At 39.7% G+C, this 26,761-nt stretch overlaps 1 protein-coding gene across 2 annotated transcripts in view; it reads right to left on the bottom strand.

Annotated features, from left to right (window-relative positions):
* The window catches only part of PLPP1 (phospholipid phosphatase 1), a 117,303-nt gene extending 92,775 nt beyond the window's left edge, over positions 1-24,528 (bottom strand). The window contains exon 1 of one of the 2 annotated variants that reach the window (XM_018065499.1): positions 24,091-24,528. In XM_018065499.1, the coding sequence (XP_017920988.1) occupies positions 24,091-24,148 (58 nt within the window). In that variant the 5' untranslated portion in view covers positions 24,149-24,528. The remainder of the gene's footprint in view (positions 1-24,090) is intronic. The other variant, XM_018065498.1, reaches the window with a different exon arrangement.

Below are 26,761 nucleotides of genomic sequence, written 5' to 3'. Positions count from 1 at the left end.
ATGCCTTGTGATATAAAAGGAAGGAAAGAGGAGAACTTGGTCTACACCTTGAAGGGTAAATAGAGCAAAAGAAGGGTGATGATTTTCTCGGTCTTATCTATGATGCAAAAGATGTGATAGTGAGCTGATGCAGTGAAATGCAGGTAGTGGGAGAGGAGAACTTGAGAATGAGGATGAATGGCTGGAGCTGAATACACAGGAGATGAAAGGAAATGTAAACACACTGAGACAATCAACTCATCAAAAACAGCATTATACTTTTGGCTGATTCATGACGTTGTATGGCAGAAACCAGCACAATATTGTAAAGCAATTATCCTCCAATTAAAAATAAATTTTAAAAAAAAGAGCAGGGTTGGTTACTGTTAGGGTTTTTTTTTTTTTTTTTAATTGTTTCCTATTTGATTTGTATTGCTCTGCAATGTAATCAGGTTCTGGTTACTCTTGAGATGCCATGTTCAGTTATTAGCATTGGCTTCACTCTTTCCCCACCCCACACTCCCCTTGGCCCTTTGGCCTTGATGAAAACATGTGATAAAGGAAGAAAAGGAGCTGAAACAGTGTGAGAACCTCTGTGGATGTGATACCATGCCAAACACTTAACAATAATTTTCATTAATCCTTACAATACTAGAACACAAGCTCCAAGAAGGCACAAATTTCTTTTGTTCTCTGATATACCCCAAGCACCTAAGACAGTTCTTAGTACAAGACTGGCCCTCAACAAATATTTAGTGAATGAACAAACAGTCACCATGTTATTACTATCCCCATTTTAAAGATGAGAGGATGACTCAAAGAGGATAAGTAACATAATTAAAGTCATACACATAATAAGGGTGAAATTAAAAATATTTAACAACTAGTACACACCAGCACGGTCATTCAGAATGATGCCAGCTGGTGCTAGAGGAGCTGGCTTCTGCTTCAACCTTTTAGTTGTGGGATCTTGGGTAGGTCCATGGGAGGGCTGCGGGTGAGGGAAGGTAAGACTCAGATGTATACTGTCTACCAGTTTTGATAGTAAGTGATGCATCCAGGACTCAAACACACACTTATCTGACTAAAGCCTTCTAAATGAAATAGGAAATGGTATCATTTGCAAAAAAATGAGGAGAGTAGGAGATAACTGGAGTTTAATAGAGTAGAAAACATTCACAACAACTGCAATGGGAAACAAATGAATTAAAAATTGATTACTGAGCTCAATCTGTTGCCAGACAATTAGGGGAAAAAAAAAAAAAAAGATAGTCCAACTGTGGTAGGGTAAAGTGCAAGGAGGAATAAAAGAAATATGAATGGGCAGAGCAAAACTACAGGACGAAGATTTTCAATTCCAGGTAATTAATTTGGATATGCTTCCGTAAGACATGAAAAATCAACACTGGCTTTGGACAAGAAAGGACTTGATGGAAGTTGTACCTCAAGATGAGTTTGTGCAAGGTAGAGAGGGAGAAGCTGAAGAGTGGAGAGCCACATGGGAGGGGTCCGTGGTCGAGAGCACTATATATTTGGGTGTGATTCACAGAGATGGCACTCAAAGTATCCAGGGGCAAGAGTTCAAAGAACAGTGCACCCTCAGCTTTTAGGAACACCTACATTCTGGTCACTGGCTTGTAGTCACTACCTCTCTGTGGCTGACATGGTTTTACTATAAAAAGTACTTAGTTATCGTTTTGGTTTTCTGTTTAAGTTAAAACAAAAGGGAGAGAGTACAGTTTAGATATAAGTGACATTTACCAAAGAAAGTTTTACTCTTTGTGGTTTTCTGTCAATAATTACCTATAATATCCTCAACCTTAGAGTCTCTTAGTTCATTAAGACACTTAAAATAAATTTGTGTATGTATTTAAACAGCTTTTAAAAAAATCCAAGACAACTATATGGGCAGGTTATTTTAATATATACCCTGAGATTTCTGCACAAAAAACAAGTTAGCCTATTTATTTATACTCTAACAAAAATAAAAAGCAGAAGTTGGTCACCTGTTGTTACTGCCCCAGAAAGGCACACACTGCCAACTGGCCAGGAACAACATTCATTCCTTCCACTCTCTCCTAGTAACAGCTGTTCTCTTTTTTTCTTCAAGCTGGCAAAGGTCACATTCAGTAGCAAACTTTCCACGCCGATTTCTACATACAAAAAGCAAGGAGAAGGCTGACGTAAAAGGGTGTGGGGAGAGACAGCTGATTTTGTTCTATTTTAATTTCTCCTGGGCATTTACCAAGAATATATTTTGGGCTTCTTTGATATTTGGAGCTATAACTATTAATCATTTCTCAGCAAAAAAAAAAAAAAGCATTCTCTTTATATGAAACTGGACTTGAAGATGATATAAGCAAATTTTGAAGCAGGCAAAAATCTATAGCAAAATTGTACAGTAACATTTACATCATTAATGGCTGCCTAATTAAAATGCATTATGCTAAGTGAAGAGGCCAAATTCAAAAGACTACATACTGTATGACTCCGTTTACTACATGGCATTATATGACATGCCATTTATATGACTTTATAGGATGGAGAACAGACTAGTGCTTGTCAGAGGTGGAGAATGGTGGGAGGAGCTGACTAAAGAAGAGAAATATGAGGGAATTTAGGGTGGCAACAGACTAGTTCTGTATCTTGGTTGTGTGGTGGTTACATAACCCTAAATTTTAAATTGTCGACAATTCAAAGAACTGTATCCCCAAAGAGTGACTTTTACTATATACATTTTTTTTAAATGTTAGCTTATGTCTCACATCACCTCTCTCTACTGCTTATTTCAAATCTCTTCGACAAGCTTCAAACAATAACCCCACCCCCTCCACCCAGCGAACACCTACTTGCCATTCCAGCTTCTTTCTATTCAGTTCCTCCTGGAATCTTTCCTTTGGTGTGGCAGGGTGGGGTCCTAAAGAGAGCTGAGGCTTTGTAGTCAGATACACCTAGTTGGGCTTACTTTTGGCATTTTCCCAGTTACTACTTGAGTGAGCATGAGCAAATTATCTAACTAGCTCAGTTTCCTCATGCAGTGAATGCAAATAAATAGAATTTATGTACCTCCCTGTTGTAAACAAATTAAATGCTATTCCCTGATCTTTCTCCTCTGCCTACTGCCTTCAGAATCACTTTGAGTTTCCACAGACCTGCCTGATACGTACATAAAATTATCACAACACTTAACTCATGTACTGAAATTATTTATCTCTGGCAAATAAAATGGCTCGGTGTCTCTCTCTGATTCCTAAATTCACAGAGGCCAGCATGTTCACTGACAGATAGTTAAACTGTTTGAAGAATACTGTGTCGACCTGATCTGGTCTTACTGTTAAAAAAGGAAATACTGGAAGAAAGAGAATCAGGAAGAAAAGGCTAGAACACCCTGAGACAGTCTGGGGTGGATGACTCAAGCAGGTGGATGACTCAAGCAGGTTTTCCAAAATATCTACTAAGGTGTTGCATACTGAACTACAGCACAAAAACTGCAGATAATCTAAATTTTTAAAAACAGAGGCAAAGAGGATTATGCCAAAAACAATGAAATACCACATAACCATTAAAGGTAACTTCATAGAAGACTATGTCAAAAAGAGTACCCGAAGTAACAACTCAACTTTTTGTTTAGAGCACTGGTTTTTAAAAAAGTGTTAAGTTCATAGATATAAAAAGATACACAACCAAAATGTTAAAAGGTGTCATCTCTCGGTGGTAGTGAGATTAGTAATGATATTTATTTTCTTTTCTGGGCGTTTCAGAATTTACCAATTTATTACATGTTAATTCTAGAAAAATTGGAAACCACAGAATAATTATTTTAAAAGAAAAAACTAATCTAGATTTCACTAATGATGCTATTCCATGACCAAGACTCAGATGTCCAAAAATGGGGGTAAAATACATTATGCTGAATCCATATAATGAAACACCATGTATTTCCAAAGTAAAATAGATTATAAACTATATACCTTTGGGAAAGAAACAAGATATGAGAAGTTCCTCTATTGAGAAAGTATTTTAACTTGGAAGATCTATGAACAGATATACAGGAATATGTCATCAAATATTAACTACTGTATCTTTCTTTGAAAGTTTATTAAGAGACAACAAATTTCAGAAGACAATATAACATAGTGAATTAAGGAGAAAGTTCCTCCTAGAAACACAGTTTCTACAGAATTTATTTAGTCTTTAGCTTAAAAAAATGATGCGTGCCTGCTCAGTCGTTCAGTTGTGATGCCATAGACTACAGCCTGTCAGGCTCCTCTCTCCATGAGATTTTCCAGGTAAGAATACTGGAGTGGGTTGTCATTTCCTTCTCCAGGGGATCTTCCCCATGGGATCACAAACTCCTCCCCCGCCAACCCCATATCCTGCACTGCCAGATGATTCTCTACCATTGAGCCACCTGGGAAACCCAAAAAAAAATATGAACCGTAGCGATTTATCCAGGTATTATTTAAGCTTGTAAAACAAAGCATCCCATGTTCAGGTGAGAACACCTGATTAAGCTATTTCTCTCTTTGAGCCAAGGAGACTTCCAGTCTCGGAAATCCCATTCACAAACTTCTCTTAACCAATGAAATCTCCTTTTTCAGCAACTAGGCAACCGACAACTTCTCCCATTCAGCAGGAAGGCCTATATTCCAAAGAATAATAGTGTGTGTTTACTATTAATATTATAGTGATTCTTGAATAAAACTAACAAACTATAATGCCTTTATAGAATTTCTAGAATTGTTATCATCTAGAAAGGTATACGGAGAAGGTGATGGCACTCCACTCCAGTACTCCTGCCTGGAAAATCCCATGGATGGAGGAGCCTGGTAGGCTGCAGTCCATGGGGTTGCTAAGAGTCAGACTCGACTGAGTGACTTCACTTTCAATTTTCACTTTCATGCATTGGAGAAGGAAATGGCAACCCACTCCAGTATTCTTGCCTGGAGAATCCCAGGGACGGGGGAGCCTGGTGGGCTGCCGTCTACGGGGTCGCACAGAGTTGGACACGACTGAAGCGACTTAGCAGCAGCAGCAGCGAAAGGTATACACATAAATGCTTCTTTAGAGACTATGGATGGTGGTGGCCGGTGGGCAGATTTTAAATTCTTTAAGGAGACTTCTTTAGCAACTGAACTTGTAGAAAAAAAATCTGACAAATTTGATTTCACCATTTTGGAACAAATATGCATAAGAAGTACTTAACGAATCAAAATTACATGGTATTTGGCAGAAACCAAGGCAATGCCAAAGAATGCTCAAACTACTGCACAATTGCACTCATCTCACACACTAGTAAAGTAATGCTTAAAATTCTCCAAGCCAGGCTTCAGCAATACATGAACCATGAACTTCCAGATGTTCAAGCTGGTTTTAGAAAAGGCAAAGGAACCAGAGATCAAATTGCCAACATTTGCTGGATCATGGAAAAAGCAAGAAGAGTTCCAGAAAAACATCTATATCTGCTTTATTGACTATGCCAAAGCCTTTGACTATGTGGATCACAATAAACTGTGGAAAATTCTGAAAGAGATGGGAATACCAGAGCACCTGACCTGCCTCTTGAGAAACCTGTATGCAGGTCAGGAAGCAACAGTTAGAACTGGACATGGAACAACAGACTGGTTCCAAATAGGAAAAGGAGTACATCAAGGCTGCATATTGTCACTCTGCTTATTTAACTTATATGCAGAGTACATCATGAGAAATGCTGGGCTGGAAGAAGCACAAACTGGAATCAAGATTGCCAGGAGAAATATCAATAACCTCAGATATGCAGGAGACACCACCCTTATGGCAGAAAGTGAAGAGGAACTCAAAAGCCTCTTGATGAAAGTGAAAGAGGAGAGTGAAAAAGTTGTCTTAAAGCTCAATATTCAGCAAACTAAGATCATGGCATCTGGTCCCATCACTTCATGGGAAATGGGGAAACAGTGGAAACAGTGTCAGACTTTATCTTTTTGGGCTCCAAAATCACTGCAGATGGTGACTGCAGCCATGAAATTAAAAGACGCTTATTCCTTGGAAGGAAAGTTATGACCAACCCAGACAGCATATTCAAAAGCAGAGACATTACTTTGCCAACAAAGGTCCGTCTAGTCAAGACTACGGTTTTTCTAGTGGTCATGTATGAATATGAGAGTTGGACTGTGAAGAAAGCTGAGCACCGGAGAATTGATGCTTTTGAAGTGGAGTGTTGGAGAAGACTCTTGAGAGTCCCTTGGACTGCAAGGAGATCCAACCAGTCCATTCTAAAGGAGATCAGTCCTGGGTGTTCTTTGGAAGGAATGATGTTAAAGCTGAAACTCCAATACTTTAGCCACCTCATGCGAAGAGTTGACTCGTTGGAAAAGACTCTGATGCTGGGAGGCATTGTGGGCAAGAGGAGAAGGGGATGACAGAGGATGAGATGGCTGGATGGCATCACCGACTCGATGGATGTGAGTCTGAGTGAACTCCGGGAGACGGTGATGGACAGGGAGGCCTGGCGTGCTGCGATTCATGGGGTTGCAAAGAGTCGGACACAACTGAGTGACTGAACTGAACTGAACTGAACTGAACACAATACTGTAAATCAATTATCCTTCAATTAAAAATAAATTTAAAAAAGAATCAAAACTACAGATGAAAAAGTTTAAACAACCAAATAAAATCCAGACCTAAGATCTCAACTGCTTTTAAGAGTTCACATGCCCCTACCAATTAAAAAATGTGCTGTGTATTTTAATCTTAATTTATATGGATCCATTATGTCTACTCTGAAATTATGCCAAATGGCAAGGTTCCAGAAACTAAAATAAGGTTACACTAAGGTGTGTCTCAGAAGGAAAACATAAAAACTCTAACTTTGGCAGGAAGTGACCAAAGTAGCATATCTAAATTAGTAAGCTTTGTTTAAAACACATATGCTTTTTTTTTTAAAAAGGCACACAAGCCAAAAAGTTTGGTAAAATTCTTTTTTTTAATAGTTACGATGATTGCAGCAGCAAATCATATATCCATCTTCCCCAAAATCTATGTTTGTACCACTCAAGTTAAATTTTATACAGAAGATAAAAGTTATCTTTTGTATAATTTTATACAGGAGATAGAAGGTGCAAGAAGGAAGAACTCCCACAAACTATTCCTTTCATGCCAAGAGCAAACATGCAATGCTGAAACTACACAATAACAGCAGCTACCACGGGGAACAAGAAAAAAGACAGGCAGGTAATAGTTTGTTGACTGCCTACTAATTCTTATTTATTATTAACAAATCTGTGAAGTAGACAGTATTCTCTCCATTATGCAAGTGAAAAAACTGAAGTTCAACAAGACTAAATAAGCATTTGTGTGACCAAAAGCAAGAATGCGTAATAGAAAAAGTACACGTGCGCTCAGTTATGTCCACCTCTTTGTGACCCCATGGACTGTAGCCCACCAGGCTCCTCTGTCCACAGGACTATCCTGGCAAGAATACTGGAGTGGGCTGCTATTTCCTCCTCCAGGGATTGACCAGGGATTGAACTGGCGTCTTCAGCAGCTCAGCAAAGCAGAATTTTGAAACCAGTCTACCAGGCTTCATATACCAGATTCCACCGTATCTGGTTAACAATTACTTTGGAAAGCATGGATATCAAATAATCCATTGTTCTCAGTAAAGAGGGTTCTATAAGAGGAATTCAACTATTCCTATACCATTGACCTAAAAATGGTTCCTTTATCTGGGAAGATCATTCTTCCATCACCTGGTATATCACAAGAAACCATGACAACCTACTATCCCAGACTACTAGCTACTACACTCTCCTTTCTAAGTCCAACTTTTTTTAAAAGAACTACCAACACCCACAGATTTCCACTTCACCAACTACTCACTGCTCTGCTGCTGCTGCCAAGTCACTTCAGTTGTGTCCGACTCTGTGTGACCCCATAGACGGCAGCCCACCAGGCTCCCCTGTCCCTGGGATTCTCCAGGCAAGAACACTGGAGTAGGTTGCAATTTCCACAATTTAAAAATGGCTTTACATAAAGTTATCAGTGACCTTAATGTAACTAAACCAAATGGACACTTTGCAGGTGTTACCTCACCTTTCAGGAGGATGTAGACATTGTTACCACTCTCTTCTTGAGGTACTCTCTTCATTTGGCTTTCCAGAAACAGTCTTCTGGTTTTTTAAAGTGTCCTCTCCCTCTCAGTCTTGGCCATTTTTATTTCTTCCAACCAATCTGAAGCTCAGTCCTAAACCTGTTTTGTTTTGTTTTTTTTCATTTATAACTTCTTGAGATTTCATCAATTCTCATGACTTCAATTACCATGAATATATCCGAAAAGGACTCCGAAAAGTCAGACAGTAGTTCTGAGCTTTAGATCCATTTATCCAAACAAGGACCAAATACACCTTCTTGGAAACTTTAAAACTTCACGTAACATGGTAAAAACCAAACTCACTATCTCATCTCCATCCCCATTCCCATTTTAAATGGGTTCTCTCCTAGGGCTCCCCAGTTTAGTTATTATAGAAATCAATATCTATCCAATTATACAAGCCAGAACTTTCAAAACTATCTTTGATATTTCTCTCTGACTCTCCATTTTTCCTATGTCACCAAAACTTGTCCATTTTATCTCCCAGATACCTCACAAATCCCTCAACCTTCCTCCATCTCTACCAGCACCTCTTTACTTTCACTACCATTATCTCATTTGGACCCCTGCAACAGCTTCCTAACTGATCTCCCTAAATCCATTCTTTTCCAGCTCCAATCTATTATTCCACTCTGCAGCCAAAGTCATCATTTTAAAAAGCTACCCTATCCTTCTTATTCAAAATCCTGTTTATGAACTCTCATAGTACCCAAACCTCTCCTTCAGAGCACTTAGTGGTTCATTTTTATATTTATTTGTGTGACTATATGCATCTCCACTGCCCATGACAGAACCAAGCACACAATGTGTGTAAGAACAAATATTACCGGAATAAACAAATGCCTACTACATAATGGACACTGCATCACAGCCAACGAGAACATACAGATGAAGACCCAGTCCTTTTCAGATAAAGAAACTGAAGTTGTGAACTTGGGTGATCACCCTAGTAGGTGATCAAACCTGTACTGTTCCAGTGTCCATATTCTTTAAATTTTATGCATCTTATAAATACAAAATAATTTTGTAAAACTTTTATACATTAAAAAAAATAAATGGAACTAGTATCTTGATAAAATAAAAAATATTTTAATAAAGTTCTGTTGAAATTGCAAGGTAATACCCTACATTTAAACTGCAACAGTTCATTTCTCTCTTATTTTTGAGTAGTTTGCAGAGATGATGCTAGCCCCCTCAAACAAGTACCCATTCACACACTTTAATATAGAAAGTATTAATAAGTCTTTATATCCTATAACATAAACACCTTCTTCTGAATTATATTCAGATAATACACTAAAATATGTTTATAGCTAGCCCCTATCTGAACTATAACATTTCTGTCACAACTCTATTTGATATATCTGACAGTTCAAAATTTCAAACCCCTCTGCTTTTAATTTATAAAACATTCAACCATGTTATGCTATCTTCCAATCTCAATATTTTATTCTTTTTAAAATTTTATTGATTGATTGATAGGTAGATGGATTGACTGATTTTTGCCACACCGGGCAACTTGTGGGATCTTAGTTCCATGATCAGAGATCAAATCCAGACCATGGCAGTGAAAATCCCAAGTCCTGGGAATTCCCTGGTGGTCCAGTGGCTAAGACTCCATGCCCCCAATGCAGGGGGCCTGGGCTTGATCCCATATGCTGCAACTAAAGATCCTGCATGCCACAATGATCAAAGATCCAGTGTGGCCACAACTAAGACCCAGCACAGCCAAATAAATAAATAAATATTTAAAAAGAGAAAGAAAGAAAGCACTGACTCCTAACCACTGGACCACCAAGGAATTCCCCTCCAATCTCAGTATTTCATTCTTAATTATGAAAAGTCTGAGGACATGAAGTAAGGGTAACTATAACAAAATTTTTTCAGCAATCTGTTCTCTTTCCCTAGTAAATCCTAAACACAGGTTGAATTATCATTGACCAACCTAAACAACAAATTCTTTACTTCAGGAAATTTAAACCATTGTAAATGTGACCCTTAGATTTATCCAACTGAAAATCAGAATCTCCACTATTATCTCTTTACTGGGAAGCGCTTCTTTACACTTAGTAAAGGCTTAATCTAGGCCTCGTAAGGCACCGTCATGGTTAATCCTACTGTCCCTCTTTCTCTCCAGGAAGCTTCATCCTTTCCTGGCTTCCTCTTGCAAGGTAAAAACAGACTATAGCAATATTCACTTCTTCATTTAAAAAAATTGTTCTTTTCCTCACTCTACTCTTTGCCTCCTTTTTTATCAGAAGAAATTAAGTTAGCCAAAGCCAACATCAGGGCTTTTGAGCTATAGATGCTTATGAGTTCAAAATTTCAGTCACAACTACTGAATAGCTCAATGCTTTTAAGTGTAAGCTTTAAATTATTACCAAACAAAAATATGATTCTTAAGTAGGACTCAACTTAAGTAGTTCTTGTAACTTTGGCCATAGTATTTTACTTCTGGTGCATATATTTCCAATTGGTGGTAGGTTTCCAGGGTTATTGGGTAAATGAAATTCCTTAACTGTTCAATGAAAGCTATATGCCAATACCCTACATAGTAATGCACCATTCTGCCACCCAAAGCTACACAGTAACATTAAGGTCTCACCACTCCAATCATTAACTGACTAACAAACTACAAGACTAGTACTGAGGAAAACAGAAACATAATCTTAGATAATGTAATTCTTTTATTTCAAAGAACATCTCTCTCCTATTTCCTATTAAATATTCTGCAAGTCACTGGAATAGAATAGAACACAGGCAAATACAAAGTTAGAAGAGATTTCCCTGGTATTTCAGATCTTTGGCAAAAGATTTTGACAGTCTTAGCTGAAGACAAACTGCTATTGATAAAGATGACAATCTCCTGATATTAAGCAAACTAGATCTAACCTAGCCTAATTGTGATTTCTTTTTGTATTTTTTTTTAATTTAATGGCAGTTGAACATCCTTTTTCATCTTTTTTAAAACTGAAAATCTCCCTTCACTGAAATTTCAGTGAGTCTGACAAAACTATATTTTGCTTTGGCTTCTCAAGGTGGCATATGTCACCACTTCTAACAGTATGGCTGACAGAAGAGTATCCAACTAGTTTCAGGATTTCATAAGTTATCTGGTCACTGATAAAGTCATATGCCTATGTGTGGCAAAAGAAGAAACTCAAGCAGGGGGCCTACATTATTTGTATCAGGGACCATTTTTCCTATGTCACTACTTTCTGAATACTTCAGTCAGCCTTCAGATTTTTCCTGTTTTCTGCTGACAACACTCCCTTCATGGCCTGGCTAGATTAATAACAGATCTCCTACAAGAGTGCTGCCTTGCTCAAAATGCCCCATTTACCCTGCATTCTTTGTTTTCCTACCCTAGTGTCAAATGCTCAAATATGTTCTGCAGCTATTGGCTCTCCTTAATAAGAAAGTTTGCTTACCATTATGACCCAGAGAGATAGATAAGGCAGATATTATTCTCATTATAATTTACACATGAGTAAATGAAACAGCCCAAGTGATCCTGCCCATGTGATCAGAGAGAAAAGCAGCAGCAAAACTAGAACGTGACTTGCAAGCCAACCACTTTCACTACCAGATCACACTTTGAACCCTTTAAATAAATTACATAAACAAAATTGTTTTCAGTGAAAAATCATCCACAATGTCAAATCCTAAGCAAGGCGAGGAAGTCTAATGCAAAAACTTATCTTCTTAAAAAAACTTATCTTCTTAAAAGATAATTTATTCATTGTTAGATTTGGTTAGTAATTAAACTGCAATCAATGGCAGAACTTAGAATCTCACTCATATTCATACAGATATCCAACACTAACCATAAAGTTGAGTATTACCCATAATTTGTCCTACAACTTTTGATAACATCACAACTTAAGAGACCTCTTCTCCAACTAGGCCACTGAGTCAGACATAGACAACATATGAGAAGGAGCATATTCAAAATTTCTTTCTCTTATCAATGCCATTTTTTAAAAATATAAAAATAATAAATGTCACTTGCTTCTGCTACACTGTATAACTATTCTAGGTATATTTTCCAAATCAATTGGGATGTCATTTGAAAAACTGTTTAAATAGGCTTTTTAAAGAAAAGTATTGTAAATATATAATATTAAAACATAAAATATTATAAAGTATGAATTTTAATTATGTTTAGGCATACATTTAATTACAGTCATATTGTCTTTATGAGGAAGGCTATCCTAAAATTAGGCCTATCCCAGAACACTGCAGGTGGATGTGACCACTATAAACATTTACTTCTTAAACTTCATGGAAAGAAAACAAGGAAAAATTCTTATTGATCAAGAGAAGTTATGAAAAGAACCTGTTATGTTTAGCTGTACTGCAGCCATACTTTAGCCTGAACTGCAAGTTATTAGGTTCTGACTAGCTCATACTCAAGAAATAAAATCTTCATGTTTTAAAACGTGAGTACCAAGAGAAGTTACGATTACCCAAATCATGCCATTTCCACTTCACACACACTTTTGTTTATTACTATTTCGCTCAATTACAGATACTCATGTTGGTACCTTGTCTATGAGCTGTGGAAATACTGCTCACCTAGAAGTAAAATGATAAGATCTCAGTGAGGTATCTGATTCCAGAAAGAAACAGGTTAGAAGTAATCAGAACATCTCCCATAGTGATCTGGGCACGAGAAACTGAAATATGAACCAGGTCCCAATTCAAATGCTATTTAAACTGAAGCTAGAACTACACTAAACAATGTCCCAAAAGAAAACTCACCAGTACATGGTATCAAATTTAAACAACAGACGGGATCAGTGGCCGAATTGAGTTATTATCTTAATAGGGATCATGATAACAACAACGGGACAGACCAGGACTATGTTAAAACTTCACATACACTCTCTCACATTATCTCATCTAATTTCACAGCACTATGAGGAAGACACTATTATCATTATCTTTTTCCTCATTAGGTGACAAGACTCATGGAGAGCTGAACCAACCTGCCCAATGTCACACAGTTAGTAACAGAGTTAAATTCCAACCCCCAGAAGAGTGACTGACTCAAGTATCTTGCCTACTCATTCATGTAAAAAATATCTGAATGCCTAACATGTATTACACACTATCTAAGCACTCATATCAGAGAAGGCAATGGCACCCCACTCCAGTACGCTTGCATGGAAAATCCCATGGATGGAGGAGCCTATTGGGCTACAGTCCATGGGGTCGCTAAGAGTCGGACACGACTGAGTGACTTCACTTTCAATTTTCACTTTCATGCACTGGAGAAGGAAATGGCAACCCACTCCAGTGCTCCTGCCTGGAGAATCCCAGGGATGGGGGAGCCTGGTGGGCTGCCTGCCGTCTATGGGGTCGCACACAGTCAGACACGACTGAAGCGACTTAGCAGCAGCAGCAGCAGCAAGCACTCATATTACAGTGTTTCCACACAGTAATAAAGCTGGATTCTGAACTACCCACTGGAGAAGGGACAGGATACCCACTCCAGTATTATAGCCTGGGGAATTCCATTGACTATACAGTCCATGGGGTTGCAAAGGGTCAGACATGACTGAGCAACTTTCATTTCACCACTTCAGAACTATCTACAGGAATTATTTCCAGAATTTAGCACTAACCAAAAGTGTAATGTTCCCCAAGCTTTGCAGTATCCTTGCTGGAAAGCAAAAGCGAAGATGTCAGGAGAAATTGTTCTGAAATTCACACAGACTTCATTAAAATACCTACTTCTCTCCCCTTACAGCTTCTGTGTACCCGCTGGGGACAGAGACCCTGTCTCACTCACTCTTGGTACCTAAGTGCTATGACATATCAGGCACTCAGCTTACCATATGGTATTGTCATTGTTACAAGTCTGTTTTCCAGAGTAAGCAAGAAGCTACTTGAGATCCATGAGTTTTATTTTTTTACCCATTTTTGTACCACCAGTGCTAGGGCATACAACAAGCCTATTACTTCACAGTTTTGTAATGATTTCATGAGTTATGTAAAACATTTACCAAAGGCTCATTTATGCATTGAATAAGGAATAGTTTTCTTCTTATTTACCCCTCAAGCACCTATGCAGTCAACCCCTCTCTTCCTGCTGACGTAAATGAACCAAAAGGCAAGGCAGAACCTGGCTAAACAAGCTGCCAATTAACTCAAGAGCTCATCCGCTACACATTTCCTATATGTCATTTTCCTAGGCACCCCACCCTGAAAAAAAGACACAGGAAACATTTCCAAGAAGTGACAACTGAGAACAAAACCATGAGGTTCTAACTATATTCACTGGAATGAGTTACCAAAGGTGACTCTAAACTCTACACACATGATTCACATAAAATGCAATAAAGTACAAAGGTCTTCCTTTCCTGGGTAAAACTGCCTAAACAACAATGCTATTTGAAGAAAAAAATCTATGAGTATATTAGTGATTGGGCTTTCCAGGTGGCACAGTGGTAAAGAACCCACCTGCTAATGCAGGAGACACAGGAGATGTGGGTTTGATCCCTGCATTGGGAAGGTCCTGTGAAGGAAATGGCAACTCACTCCAATATTCTTGCCTAGAGAATCCCCATGGACAGAGGACCCTGGCAGACTATAGTCCAAGGGGTCGCGAAAGAGTCAGACACAACTAAGCGACTAAACAACAACAAACTTTACTGATCAGGATAAATCAGTTATATGTTCCAGTATGATATACTTTCCTAGCAAACTCTTAGTAGTTATTAGGAGTTTGATTTATGAAAAATTAAAGTGCCTCCTTTGGACAGCAGATACATGCTCAAAACATGATAAGCAGAAACTGACTATGAAGCCACATCATATGGAATAAAGACAGTCATAAAAGATTTAGCCCACGTAAAATAATCACTGCTTTTACAGCCAATTAATTCCCTCAGTCCTTCATTTCTTATCCTCTTCATTTCTCAATCTGGACAGTTAATCTGAATTCAAAAGTTGTAACTCTTAAAAATGCATTTCCCAATTCCCAACCATGCCACTTCTTACCTGGGTTCCACTGGTAGTTTCTCAGGTACCTTAGGCCTTATTTCCACCATCAACAGAATGAAGATAACTAAGCTATCCTCCCTAAGCAGGTTTTGATAGACCTCATAGCCACACATAGACATAGAGCACTAAATGTCAGTTATTGTTATTATCCACTTTGACATTTAGAAATAAGCTGCAATAGTTACTATTAAGAACACTAGGATACATACTGTATTCCAGCCACATTGGCCTCTTTTCTGTTATAAATGCCCTTTGCCCCTCAACACCTGCTCTTTCCTAGGCCCGGAATCATCTTCTTTCAGCTCCTCCATGACCAACTTACTTTCATTCTTAAATCTGAATTCAAATATGCCTTCCTCAGAGAAGCCTTCCTTGAGATTACCACCCCTCAATATCTCACTCTCTTCTAACCTTGCTTACATTCTTTCATGGCATTTACAAATATCTGTAACTATCAGTATAGAGAACTTACTTATCTTTTCCACAATGAAATTTACAACTCCTAGCATTGTAAATATTAAGCACGTGTGTGTGTGTGTGTGCTCAGCCGTGTACAACTCTTTGTGACCCCATGGACTGCAGCAATGCCAGGCTCCTTTGTCCATGGAATTTTCCAGGCAAGAATATTGGAGTGGGTTTCCATTTCCATCTCCAGGGAATTTTCCCACCCAGGGATTGAACCTGAGTCTCCTGCATTTTCTGCATTGGCAGATGGGTTGTTTACCAGCTTGGCCACCAGAGAAGCCCCATTAAGCACATAATAGCTGATAAACAAGTGAACAATGTTGCAAAGTCAAATATTTTAAAACTTAACATTGTATTCCTAAAGGAAATCAATATTAATATTCATTGGAAGGACTGATGTTGAAGTTGAAGCACAATACTTTGGTCACCTGATGCAAAGAGCCGACTCATTAGAAAAGGCCTTGATGCTGGGAAAGATTGAGAACAGGAGGAGAAGGGGGTGAAAAAGGATAAGATGGTTGGATGGCATCACCAATTCAATGGACAGGAGTTTGAGCAAACTCCGGGAAATAGTGAAGGACCGGGAAGCCTGGTGTACTGTAGTCTTAAGGTCACAAAGAGTCAGGCACGACTTAGCAACTGAGCAATAACACTGTATTAAACACAACATAAAAAATAAAAGATATTATCAGGTTAACATATATCAAAATAAATAGCTGCGGTAATTCTCTGGAGATCCAGTAGTTAGGACTCCATACTTGCACTGCAGAGGGCCGGCGTTCAATCCCTGGTCAGGGAACTAGGATCCCACAACCAACACAACACAGCCAATAAATAAATATCCAATTGAAAAAACAGAAGTAAGAGGGAGATGGGGTGTGAAGAGGTATTTTTTTTTTCTTTTTTTATTAAAAAGTCCTAAAATAAGCAAATGCAGTAACTTTTCAATGGATAAACAGAAGCCTAACAATAAACAATAGTTTTTTCTTTGATGTCTGCTTAACCATAGGTAGGAAATCAAACAACAGAATTCACACAAATGAGGGAATATAATTAAGGTCATTCAAAAATTTTAGGAATATTAAGTCTACTTTTTATATGGTGACTCAATCAGTTCCAAGGCCTGGACAATAAAAATAGTGAAGGTGACAAGTGTCTGGCTAACTCCATTTTCTTAAGTTGAAATTTAGGACTTAACCACTGTATAAAGTAACAGTTATTCCATCTGTTTAGTTACACTCTACCACAGACTGTAGAGATCATTTTCTAACATAGCTGGGATTATCACTACCTGAAGATCATATATGTGGTTTTTACACATGACTGATAAGACACTACTATTTCAAGATGTTCTGTAAGCTTCAAAGACATTCCATGAGTATTTACAGGAAACAATTTGAAGTTTGTGTTTTTGTCCCTAATACAAAACTATGTTGATGTTATTTTTACTAAAATAATGACGTTTTAATTATTACAGGATTATAGAGGATTACTTTTATTTGACAATCATATTATGCACACGAGTGCAAGGCCTACTCTAAGACCTTTATATTTTCACTCATTTAAACCTCACAACAACCATACAAGGTAGGTACTTTATCATTACACAGCTGACTCAACAGACACACACAGAGGAAATCTGCCTAAGGTCACACAGCTAGTAAATGGAGGAACTAGAATTGAACCTACACAGTTTGGATCCAGAGTCCATCACTAGACTATGCTGTCTATCTAAAGTTTTAAAGAAAAATCAATAGTTTATAAAGTCATAACCAATGTTAGACTAGTTTCAGTTAAGTAAAACTGAAACAACTCAGTCTGAGCCATCTGGGCTTTAAACCTAGATAGCAAGAAGGTTGAAGGGCGAAGGAAAGCAGGAAGGAAAAAGTGGAAACGAAAAATAAGCTAAGTAGAAAAAGAAGGACTTCTCAAGCAGCAGTGGTAAAGAATCCACCTGCCAACACAGGAGATGCAGGAGACTCGGGTTTGATCCCTAGGTCAGGAAAATCCTCTGGAGAAGGAAATGGCAACCTGCTGCAGTATTATTGCCTGAGAAATTATGGACAGAGAAGCCTGGTGGGCTACAGTCCATGGGGTCAAAAAGAGTAGGACATGACTGAGCACACACACATACAGCAAAAAGGAGGGACAAAAAGAAAGAAAAGAGTTACTGTAACCACTGTTCATAATATCTGAATGATGCTTTTTCAGAAAGAAAATAAGGGACAAGACAGTGCCTATATAATCCCTAACTAGCTTATTACACAGACTGTATATTTCCATCCCAAATGCTGAATTAAACCAGTAAATTAGGAGGAAATAACATTTCAAATTCCTTTGCATAACGGAATTCCCTGGTGTTCCAGTGACTAGGACTCCAGGCTCTCATTACCAAGGGTCTGGGTTCAATCCCTGGTCTGGGAACTAAAATCCCACAAGCCATGGGGCAAAAAATAAATAAAAAATTTGAAAAAACATGTTTCTTGGGACTTCCCTGGTGGTCCAGTAGTTAACACTCCATGCTGCCAAGGCAGGAGGGCCTGGGTTCGATCCCTTGGTGGGAAACTAGATCCTACATGCCAGAGCAGCCAAAAAAAAAAAACCATAAAAAACCTAAAGCTACATGTTAATTAGTTCTCTTAAAATGTAGGTTTTAGTAACTTTCTACCAGCTTCTTTTTAAGTCAGATAAACAGTAACAATTTAAACTTTAATTTCTTATCAAAACTAATTAGAATAATTCGACAAACTGAGTAATATAATACACAGGAAACTTTGGTAGAATTCAGCCAAAAAATGACTAAGCAAGAAAGAAATTAACAAAGATTATGGCATGTCCATGAGTTTCCAAAAGGATTTAATTCAAACAGAATATAAAGGAAAAAATTACTTTTCACAAAAGCTATAGAGGGGAATGTTTTCTGAATATTTCCATACTCTCATCCAAGCAAGGTAAATTCAAGTTTAAAGTCAACTGTATAAAGCCAACTAAAGCCAAATACTATTAATTTCCTCCAGGCCTCTGCTTTTGTTCCAAACTAGCCATTTAAAGGTAGAAAAAGTCTTGCAAGGGGAGGCCAGTCTGACCCAAGAATATGCCAGTTTGACAAATTTTTGTTCACTTTTTTGAGATTCCTTCCCCCTCTCAGTGGCTGGGAGGAAAGACAAAAGTTATGTAAAACAGAGAAACAAACAGTAAACTTGAATCAGAAGCAAAAGAAGTTAGCTTAATAGAAGTAACCAGAAATTGAAATGGCAAGTAATCAGGATAAGTATTATGTCCTATTTATTTACTTACTTATGTACCTCTTTGGTATCTAACAGAATTCCCAGCATCTACTAGATAATAAAACAAATGTTTGGGTGAATTCACCCAATAATGAGTAAATGGACAAATAAATGTTAGGAGAAAAAGGAAGGCGGCAGACTTTCAGCAAGGGAGACTTTTTCATTAAATATCTGACGTTCCCTTAAGAAAGCAGCCCAAACTGAGATCAGGAAAAAGAGCACTCCTATGGGTAATACTTAAGGGGCAGAATGAGATCAGCATAATTACTGAAGAAGAATAAGTAATGGGGTTCCACAATCACCTGGGGCTTCCCAAGAGGCACTAGTGCTAAAGAACCTACCTGCCATTGCAGGAGACATAAGAGACTCAGGTTTAATCCCTGAGACAGAAGATCCCCTGGAGGAGGGCATGGCAACACACTCCAATATTCTTGCCTGGAGAACTTGCATGGACAGAGAAGCCTGGCAGCCTACAGTCCATTAGGGTAGCAAAGAGTCGGACACAATGAAATCAACTTGGAACGCACACACAACCACCTAGTATGGCTGCCAGATTTTCCCCTAAATTTATTGACTCTGATTTGGCATAAAGGTGATACCATGTTTGCAGTATTCTGAGGAAACCATGACCCCCTCCATTCTAAGAAAACCAATGTTGGAGCCCATGAGTTCCTGTTATCATCTGCTTTTATGGGCCAGTGTAATTGCTGTCAAGTGCAGAAAAGGAAGTCACCTCAGATCTGTTTTGGACATAACATGAGTATTATCAGTAGCACCCTGGCAAAAAACAGCACACCCAAATAAGGTATTTAAATAAGAATTTAATGAAGGAACCATCTTCAAAGGTATAGGTAGGATTTAGGGAAAGTAGCAGGGAATGGTACCAGCAACATCAGGAAGCCATTATCATCTCTAGGCTAAAGGGGGCAAGTAAAGGGTTACCAAAACCCAGAAAGATCTGTAACTGTAGCTGGCTGGCACAGAGGGCCACTGAATAGAAGCTGTGACCTACTCACAAAACACAAAATAGCTCTGGCAACGCAAATCCAGCAGGAAGAAACTGGCTCTTCCAGGCCTCCTGCTGTTGTCCCATTGGTCAAAGTCAACCAGAAACAAAAAGCAACAGCCTAGTTGCAGTCCATAGCACTAGCCTGCCAGAGCATAGTGCAAGGTAGAGAAAAGATCTAGAGGAGCCAAAGAAGGTGGCACAGTACAGAAAAGATATTCCAAATGACTGCTACTCAGCAAAACTCAGGCACATAAAAAGGTTCTGCCAGTTCCACCTAAATCTTCCAGGCATCACGAAATACTTGCAAAAAAGTCATACACACATGTAGCTACTTACTTGGGTTCCCACTGCCCTGTACTGAGCTGAGAGAGAAAAAAAAAAAAAAGATTCCAAGAGTACTCCTGGGGTACCATATGTCATTTCTGCATCTCTAAACAAACACTGCTACTGCTACTGCTAAGTCACTTCAGTCGTGTCTGACTCTGTGTGACCCCATAGACGGCAGCCCACCAGGCTCCCCCGTCCCTGGGATTCTCCAGGCAAGAACACTGGAGTGGGTTGCCATTTCCTTCTCCAATGCATGAAAGTGAAAAGTGAAAGTGATGTCGCTCAGTCATGTCTGACTGTTAGCAACCCCATGGACTGTAGCCTACCAGGCTCCTCCATCCATGGGATTTTCCAGGCAAGAGTACTGGAGTGGGTTGCCATTGCCTTCTCTGCTAAACAAACACAGACAACCCCTTTACCTATGATAGATCATTTATAGCACAACTCTTTTTTCTGTACTCAAAGAGCATCTATTCCATATCTTTATTATTACATTTATCATGATGTATTATAACCTCTTGTTTGTTTCTCCCTCATTAGATCCTAAGCTCCTTGAGGGCACAGGCTTTCTAATTCATCTTTATGTTTAGCACCTAACATGAACTTGGAACAGAGTTACCCTTCAATCAATGTGCACTGAATCAATTCATTGGCACCCTAATGCCAGAGTGCATAAAATCGAAAATGACTCTCAGCAATTAAGTTTTATTTAGGACATGGTTTAACACGATGAGCAAAACACAGCTTTCACATCAGCCCACTATGATTCTCTGTAGAGCAGCTTTTCTTATGTGCTCAGGTGATATTTATGGCCGCCTTCTACAATCATAGAACTGATTTTCAAAGGAGCCAGAGAAAGCTGGCAAGACCACACTCCATCTCAGAAAGGAATCAAATACACATCATCTCTCAAAATTCTCATTCTTTTTCCAAGAGGAGACCAGATCCACTGAAGGAAGTAATAATTTGGGTGTATTATATGGAGGAAATCATGTTTCATAGTGGTGGTAATATTGACTTGGCATAGAAATGCTTTTACACGTGCGTAAGCATGCACACACCCACCCCCTTACATACAGGCATGTTTATCATTTAAACAGACATCACTTCCTGTAATATTATAAAGTAGCCATGTAACACAATCACATAACATCATCATATTAAATGAATACACTGCATGATGTTGGGTGATCATTAACAGAACCTGGAACATATTCACATTATAATTAAGAACCACTTTCACATAACCCTGTACTTATGATCTGCTTGATCACCTTTCTGTTGCTATAGTCAACTTTTACCTGTAGTTCTCCAAAGAAAAAGGAAAAACTTAATGCCAAGTTGATAACCCTCTTTGAGCTACCACTATTTTAAAGGCTGCCAATCTCCTGCTGTCAGTAAGATGAATAAAAATAAAACTTTAAATGACCCTTAAAGGGGACTTTTTGGCAGACCAGTGGTTAAGACTCTACGCTTCCATGTCAAGGGGTACAGATTCAATCCCTGGTTGGGGAACTAAGATCCTGCATGCTATGCAGCTCAGCCATAAAGTTTAAAAATAAATAAAATGACTCATAGACCCCACTAGAAAGGTGAGTTTTTTAATAAAAATATATAATCTCCCAAAACTCAGCATGAAAATACTTTGTATCTCTAGCATCACTGTTCTCCTTCACTGTTGTTTGTAACAGAATATTGATGCTATTAAATCTAATGTCATCTTATACACCAAATTAAAATAAGCCAGTATTTCACTTTCTATTTAGGAAAAGGGAATTCTGAACTTATCTTGACAATACACTTAATTATTTTAAAACTCTAGCAATACAAAAACAGATAAAATGTTTTTCAAATATATCAGGTATCTGATACTGATACTTAATGCATAAGTCTCCTAAACAAGCTTTTCCCAAAACCAAAGATTTTAAAATCAGAAATAACAATTTTATCTTTTTTTGAGAGTCATCATAAATTCTGCAACTGTAGGCCAAGTTAGCAATAAAATTACTCAATTCTATTGGACAGTTATGTGATGCTTGCAGCATGCTGAAAACATAGACTACAAAACCCCACAACTTTATAAAGTTGTACTGCAAATAGTTTCCTCAAATATACATGAATTAAAACAAACAAAACATAGATTTAGCATATGGCTCTGTGTTTAATAACATTGAGCTACCTGAGAGCAGTATTATGTTTCATCTATCCTGGTTCAGTGCTTGGCCCAAAGAGAAAACGCATTTGTTTCATAAATTAGTAACTGCATAAGGTAGGAAAAATGGGAACTTTATATATAATTCTGACAGTACAGTATGTGGCAATGACAGGATAATATTCAATATATTAGAATTTTAAAAATCACTTCTGACTGAACATTTTCCTCTCCCCGAACTAAAACATAAATGAAATTTAACAAAGCTCCACAAACACTGAGTATAAATCTAAATACATTTTAAAATATAACATATTGACCAAGGTGAACTTTTCATTGCCAGTAAATCTGAATATAATTAATGTAATTATGAATATGTCCGGATATCTGAAAGGATCACTTGTGTTTTTATAAAAATAGTGTTCCAAATCGTGTTTCCCTTTCCTAAACGGAATTTCTAAAATTCACTGTGGGGCTATATAGGAAATGTCCTGGTAAACAATAAAGATGTTTCATAAGCAAGACTTTTCCCAAAAAAACAGGTAACAGAATTTATAAAACTTCGGCAAGACTACAAGCACCTAAACGGTCAGGTTTGAGGCAGGGGAGATGGATACTGGATTAAAAGCGGAGGAAGTTTCCTCTCACCGAAAAGCCATTATGCAGACCTGCGTCTAGGACGCTAAAGTCACAGCTCTCCAACGCGGAGAGCTAGCCAATACTATTACTTCGATACTCAAACATGAGGACTACCCGAACATCGAGCAGGTCTTCTGGTAAGTAGTTTTTTCCAAAACATATAAATAGTTCAAAGATACTGCCTTACACAATATATATGAAGACGGTGAAAATCTCTCCTTCCAATGCCTAGCCCTTACCCAGATGATTTCGATTGTTTTTCGTCAAAAGAAAAGAGCAACTGGCGACCAGAAGCCCTACGACTGAACTCTTCCTTCAGAAACACAACGCCAAATTCGCTGCAGCCAAAGAAATGTCCAGTGCTCCTTGTGGGCTCTCACAGGAGATGGAAACCTACACGATGACGAGGTCTGTGCAGAGAAGGAAACAGCGAGTCTGGGGCACACCACGCCAACCCCATCCCCCTCAAAAGCAAGCTTCTTCAAACCTATAGGCAGAAACCTGGCATCATCACACCCACTTACAGCCTGACAATTTACAAGCCGGTAACACCTTCTAATTAGCGTTCTAACCTTTTATAGACGAAAACTTAAAACTGCTTCCCACAAGGAAGATAAACCTGGCACTGGCGCCAGTTATTGAGAATTCCCAGTGCATCAAAACCCTCCGGTTTTGTCACCAAACCTGATGAGCCAGTGACCACCAGGCTTCCCTACATCAGCGAGGGGAGGAGCCCACCCTCTCTGCTGGGAGTGAAACGGGAAACAGAGGAAAGGAGAGCAAGGGATGGAGCGCAGAGGCGTGAACAGCATCCAAGCAGGGTGGGCTCAGCGCACCGGCGGGCAATAGAAAGGCAGACTGACAGCAGCGGCCACGCGTGGATGCGGGCTGCGAAGCGGGGTCCCCGGGCTGCGGAAGCCGCCCCCAGCGTCTAGCCGGGCAAGGCTCGCGCGTCAGGCACACACCCCCCCACCCACGCCCGTCCGCGACTCCCGGCCAGTCACCTCCCAGCGGACACACGCCCGCACCCCACCGATGCACCCACCCCAGGCTCGCGCGCACACGCCCCTCGGGCCGGCAGCGCGTTACGTACCCAGCAACACGCAGAGCACATCGAGGGCCACGTACGGCAGCCGCGTCTTGTCAAACATGGTCTCCGCAGGGATGGCAGAGGAGGCACCCGATTCAGGAGACCGGGCCGGGGACTGGCGACGGTTCCTCTCAGCCAGGGGAGAGCGGCTAGGGCTGACGGGGACCCCTGCGGCGTTCTGACGGGCAGCAATGGCGCCCACCACGCCTCCCCTCACAGCTCCCGCAACCACTTGGTCCGGGCCGAGACGCTCGTGTGCCAGCCGCGGCGGCTCCGTAGCCTCAGGCCCTCCTCGGTCGGCCCTGGCCCGCCCCGGCTGTTGGCTGTCCACAGCCAGGCGCCCTCTCCAACAGGCGGAGCGTCCGGACTCGTGCTTTAAGGATGGGGACCGGTAGGCCCCTCCCGCGGGGCAGCGCGGGACCTGCCTGCGCGCGGCCTCGCGGGCTGAGGGAGCGCGGCGGCGGCGGCGGGGCGGCCAGTGAGGGGCGACGGGGCGGGGCCGGGAAACCCCGGCTCGGGCACGTCAGCCAATCGGCGCCTCCGGTCCCGACCTGCGGAGCCCGCCCCTCAAGTGGGACGCCTCGGCGGACGGGCGGAGCGTGTGGGCACCTCCCATGCGGTGCGAGGGCCGTCGTTCAGACACGCATCCTGCTGGTGTTGCCGAACCTGGCCTTCTGATCTCTAGCCACCGGTCATTGCTGCTTCAGAGAAAGAACTGGACCCACCCCCACCCCGGTTGCCTGCCAGCTCTCCTCATCCATGGGGATTGGGTAATAAAGAGAAACGGAGTTGTCAGTGACAGTCTCTCTCTCCTTGTCCGAACTTTAGTCAGGCTCCTCCCAGCCCTCTACTCGCCTAGGCCTCCATTGAGGCCTTCGAATCTGGCCGGGCAGAGCCCCGTATTAGCGTGAATTCTGCTAAGTCATCCTTGCATCTTTAGTATCTGGTTACCTTGTCTATGCGATCAGATTCGTTTCTATATAAAGTCCGTTAGTATAAAAGCCCTCGGACCTGCCTTTAAGCAAGCATCCCCCTATCCTTAATGTTTTATCTTAATTTCTCATCCACTAACCCCCTCACTCTTCTTGTTTGTTGGCTTTAATAAATTTCCGGGTGTCTTTGCTGTATTCGAGGTTGAAGACAATTTCTCCTGCTGCAAGTTATGATCCCCTATTGAAATAGTTTTAAGTCGGCTGTACGTCACCATTTTAACAAGTACCAGAATGAGTTTATTTCACTCACCCCTCATTCCCGTAGGACCCTAGCAAAGTAACCCGCAACATCAGGATGTTAATAATCCCTGCTGTGTGCTCTAGTCAAGAAGTGATGAAGCCTGGAAAAAAATAAATATGAAAGTGTTTTCCAAAAGATTAAACCCTCTATCGATGTTAACCATTGGTAACTTTCCTCCACATTCATATCTTACCTTCATCAAAGACGTTAGACAAATTGGAAACTGTTCTTAACTGCTTTGGACTTTCTCCACAGAAGTGTACAGGTGGCACACAAAAGGGGCGGGAATTACACCTGGGAGCCCTGGAAACACTTCATAGAAGGGTGATGGTTACATTGCTCTTTCCTGTCTCTCCCCCACATCAACAGCCATTTTCTTAGGTGAGAAGATAATGAAGAAGTATGTTTTGCCTTTTAGAGGAGTTACAAATAATAGCTTTAAAAATAAATCAACAGGGAATTAATTTCCTGGTGGTCCAGTGATTAGGACTCCACACTCACTGACCAGGGTCTGGGTTTAATCCCTGGTTGGGGAACTTAGATCCCACAAGTTGCTGAGTGTGGCAAAAAAAAATCAACGAAGTCCACTAAAATGCATTGTCGTGCTCTGTGATTTTAAAAGGGATGTACACTATGTGCATATAAGCTGTAAGTCCTCAGTTGAAAGAATGATTAAGAAATGTCATTTTGTTTGGGGAAGTGGGAGGTTTTGTTAGTTTTTGGAAGGAGTGTGGTTTGTTTTGGTTTATTTTCATGATTAGTTTCTAGTGTGATCACTGGAATTGAGAATGAGTTAAATAACCTTGAAATGATAGTGAAAATAACAAAAAGGAGACAATTATTGTATAGTGACATCATTAACACCCCCTTGGGGTAGGTTCTAATGTGTCCGTGGATTGGACATGAAACCTTACAGATTTTCTTAAATTAATAAAAATTTGTCCTGGAATCTGTATTTTTCTCTGTGTAATATAGGCATCAAATATAAAAGCAAAGTAGAGTGCACTTGAGAAGAATAGTCCTGAAGAATCTCTGAAGAAATGAGAAAATAATTTCCTGTCTTCTTGTATTACTAAGCATTTTAAAAAGGAGACTGTAATCTGCACCGTCCATTTCAATTTCTCTTTCAATATTTGTTGTATTCTCACTTCTGTCCCCACTCCTTTCCTTGAGCTATTCTTTAACATAATGTTATTGGTAAGTCTCCTATCTGTTCCAACAGTACTTGCTTCTTTTTATTTTATAAAGTTTCTACAAAGTGAATGATATTCACCTTGCAAAATTTAATGAATAAATTCCCTTAGAGTATTTGTATGTAATTATGTCTTTTCTCCCCACTCGGACTGAATCAAATATAGTTTTTATTTTTACTCAAGAAGCTTTGTGAAACTAAAACAATAAAAAATGTAAATGTCTGGTTCCCTAGTACATGTGTCTCGCC

This window comes from Capra hircus, chromosome 20, assembly GCF_001704415.2.
Source record: "Capra hircus breed San Clemente chromosome 20, ASM170441v1, whole genome shotgun sequence".
NCBI lineage: Eukaryota > Metazoa > Chordata > Mammalia > Artiodactyla > Bovidae > Capra > Capra hircus.
This window is presented reverse-complemented; position numbering and strand designations above follow the sequence as displayed.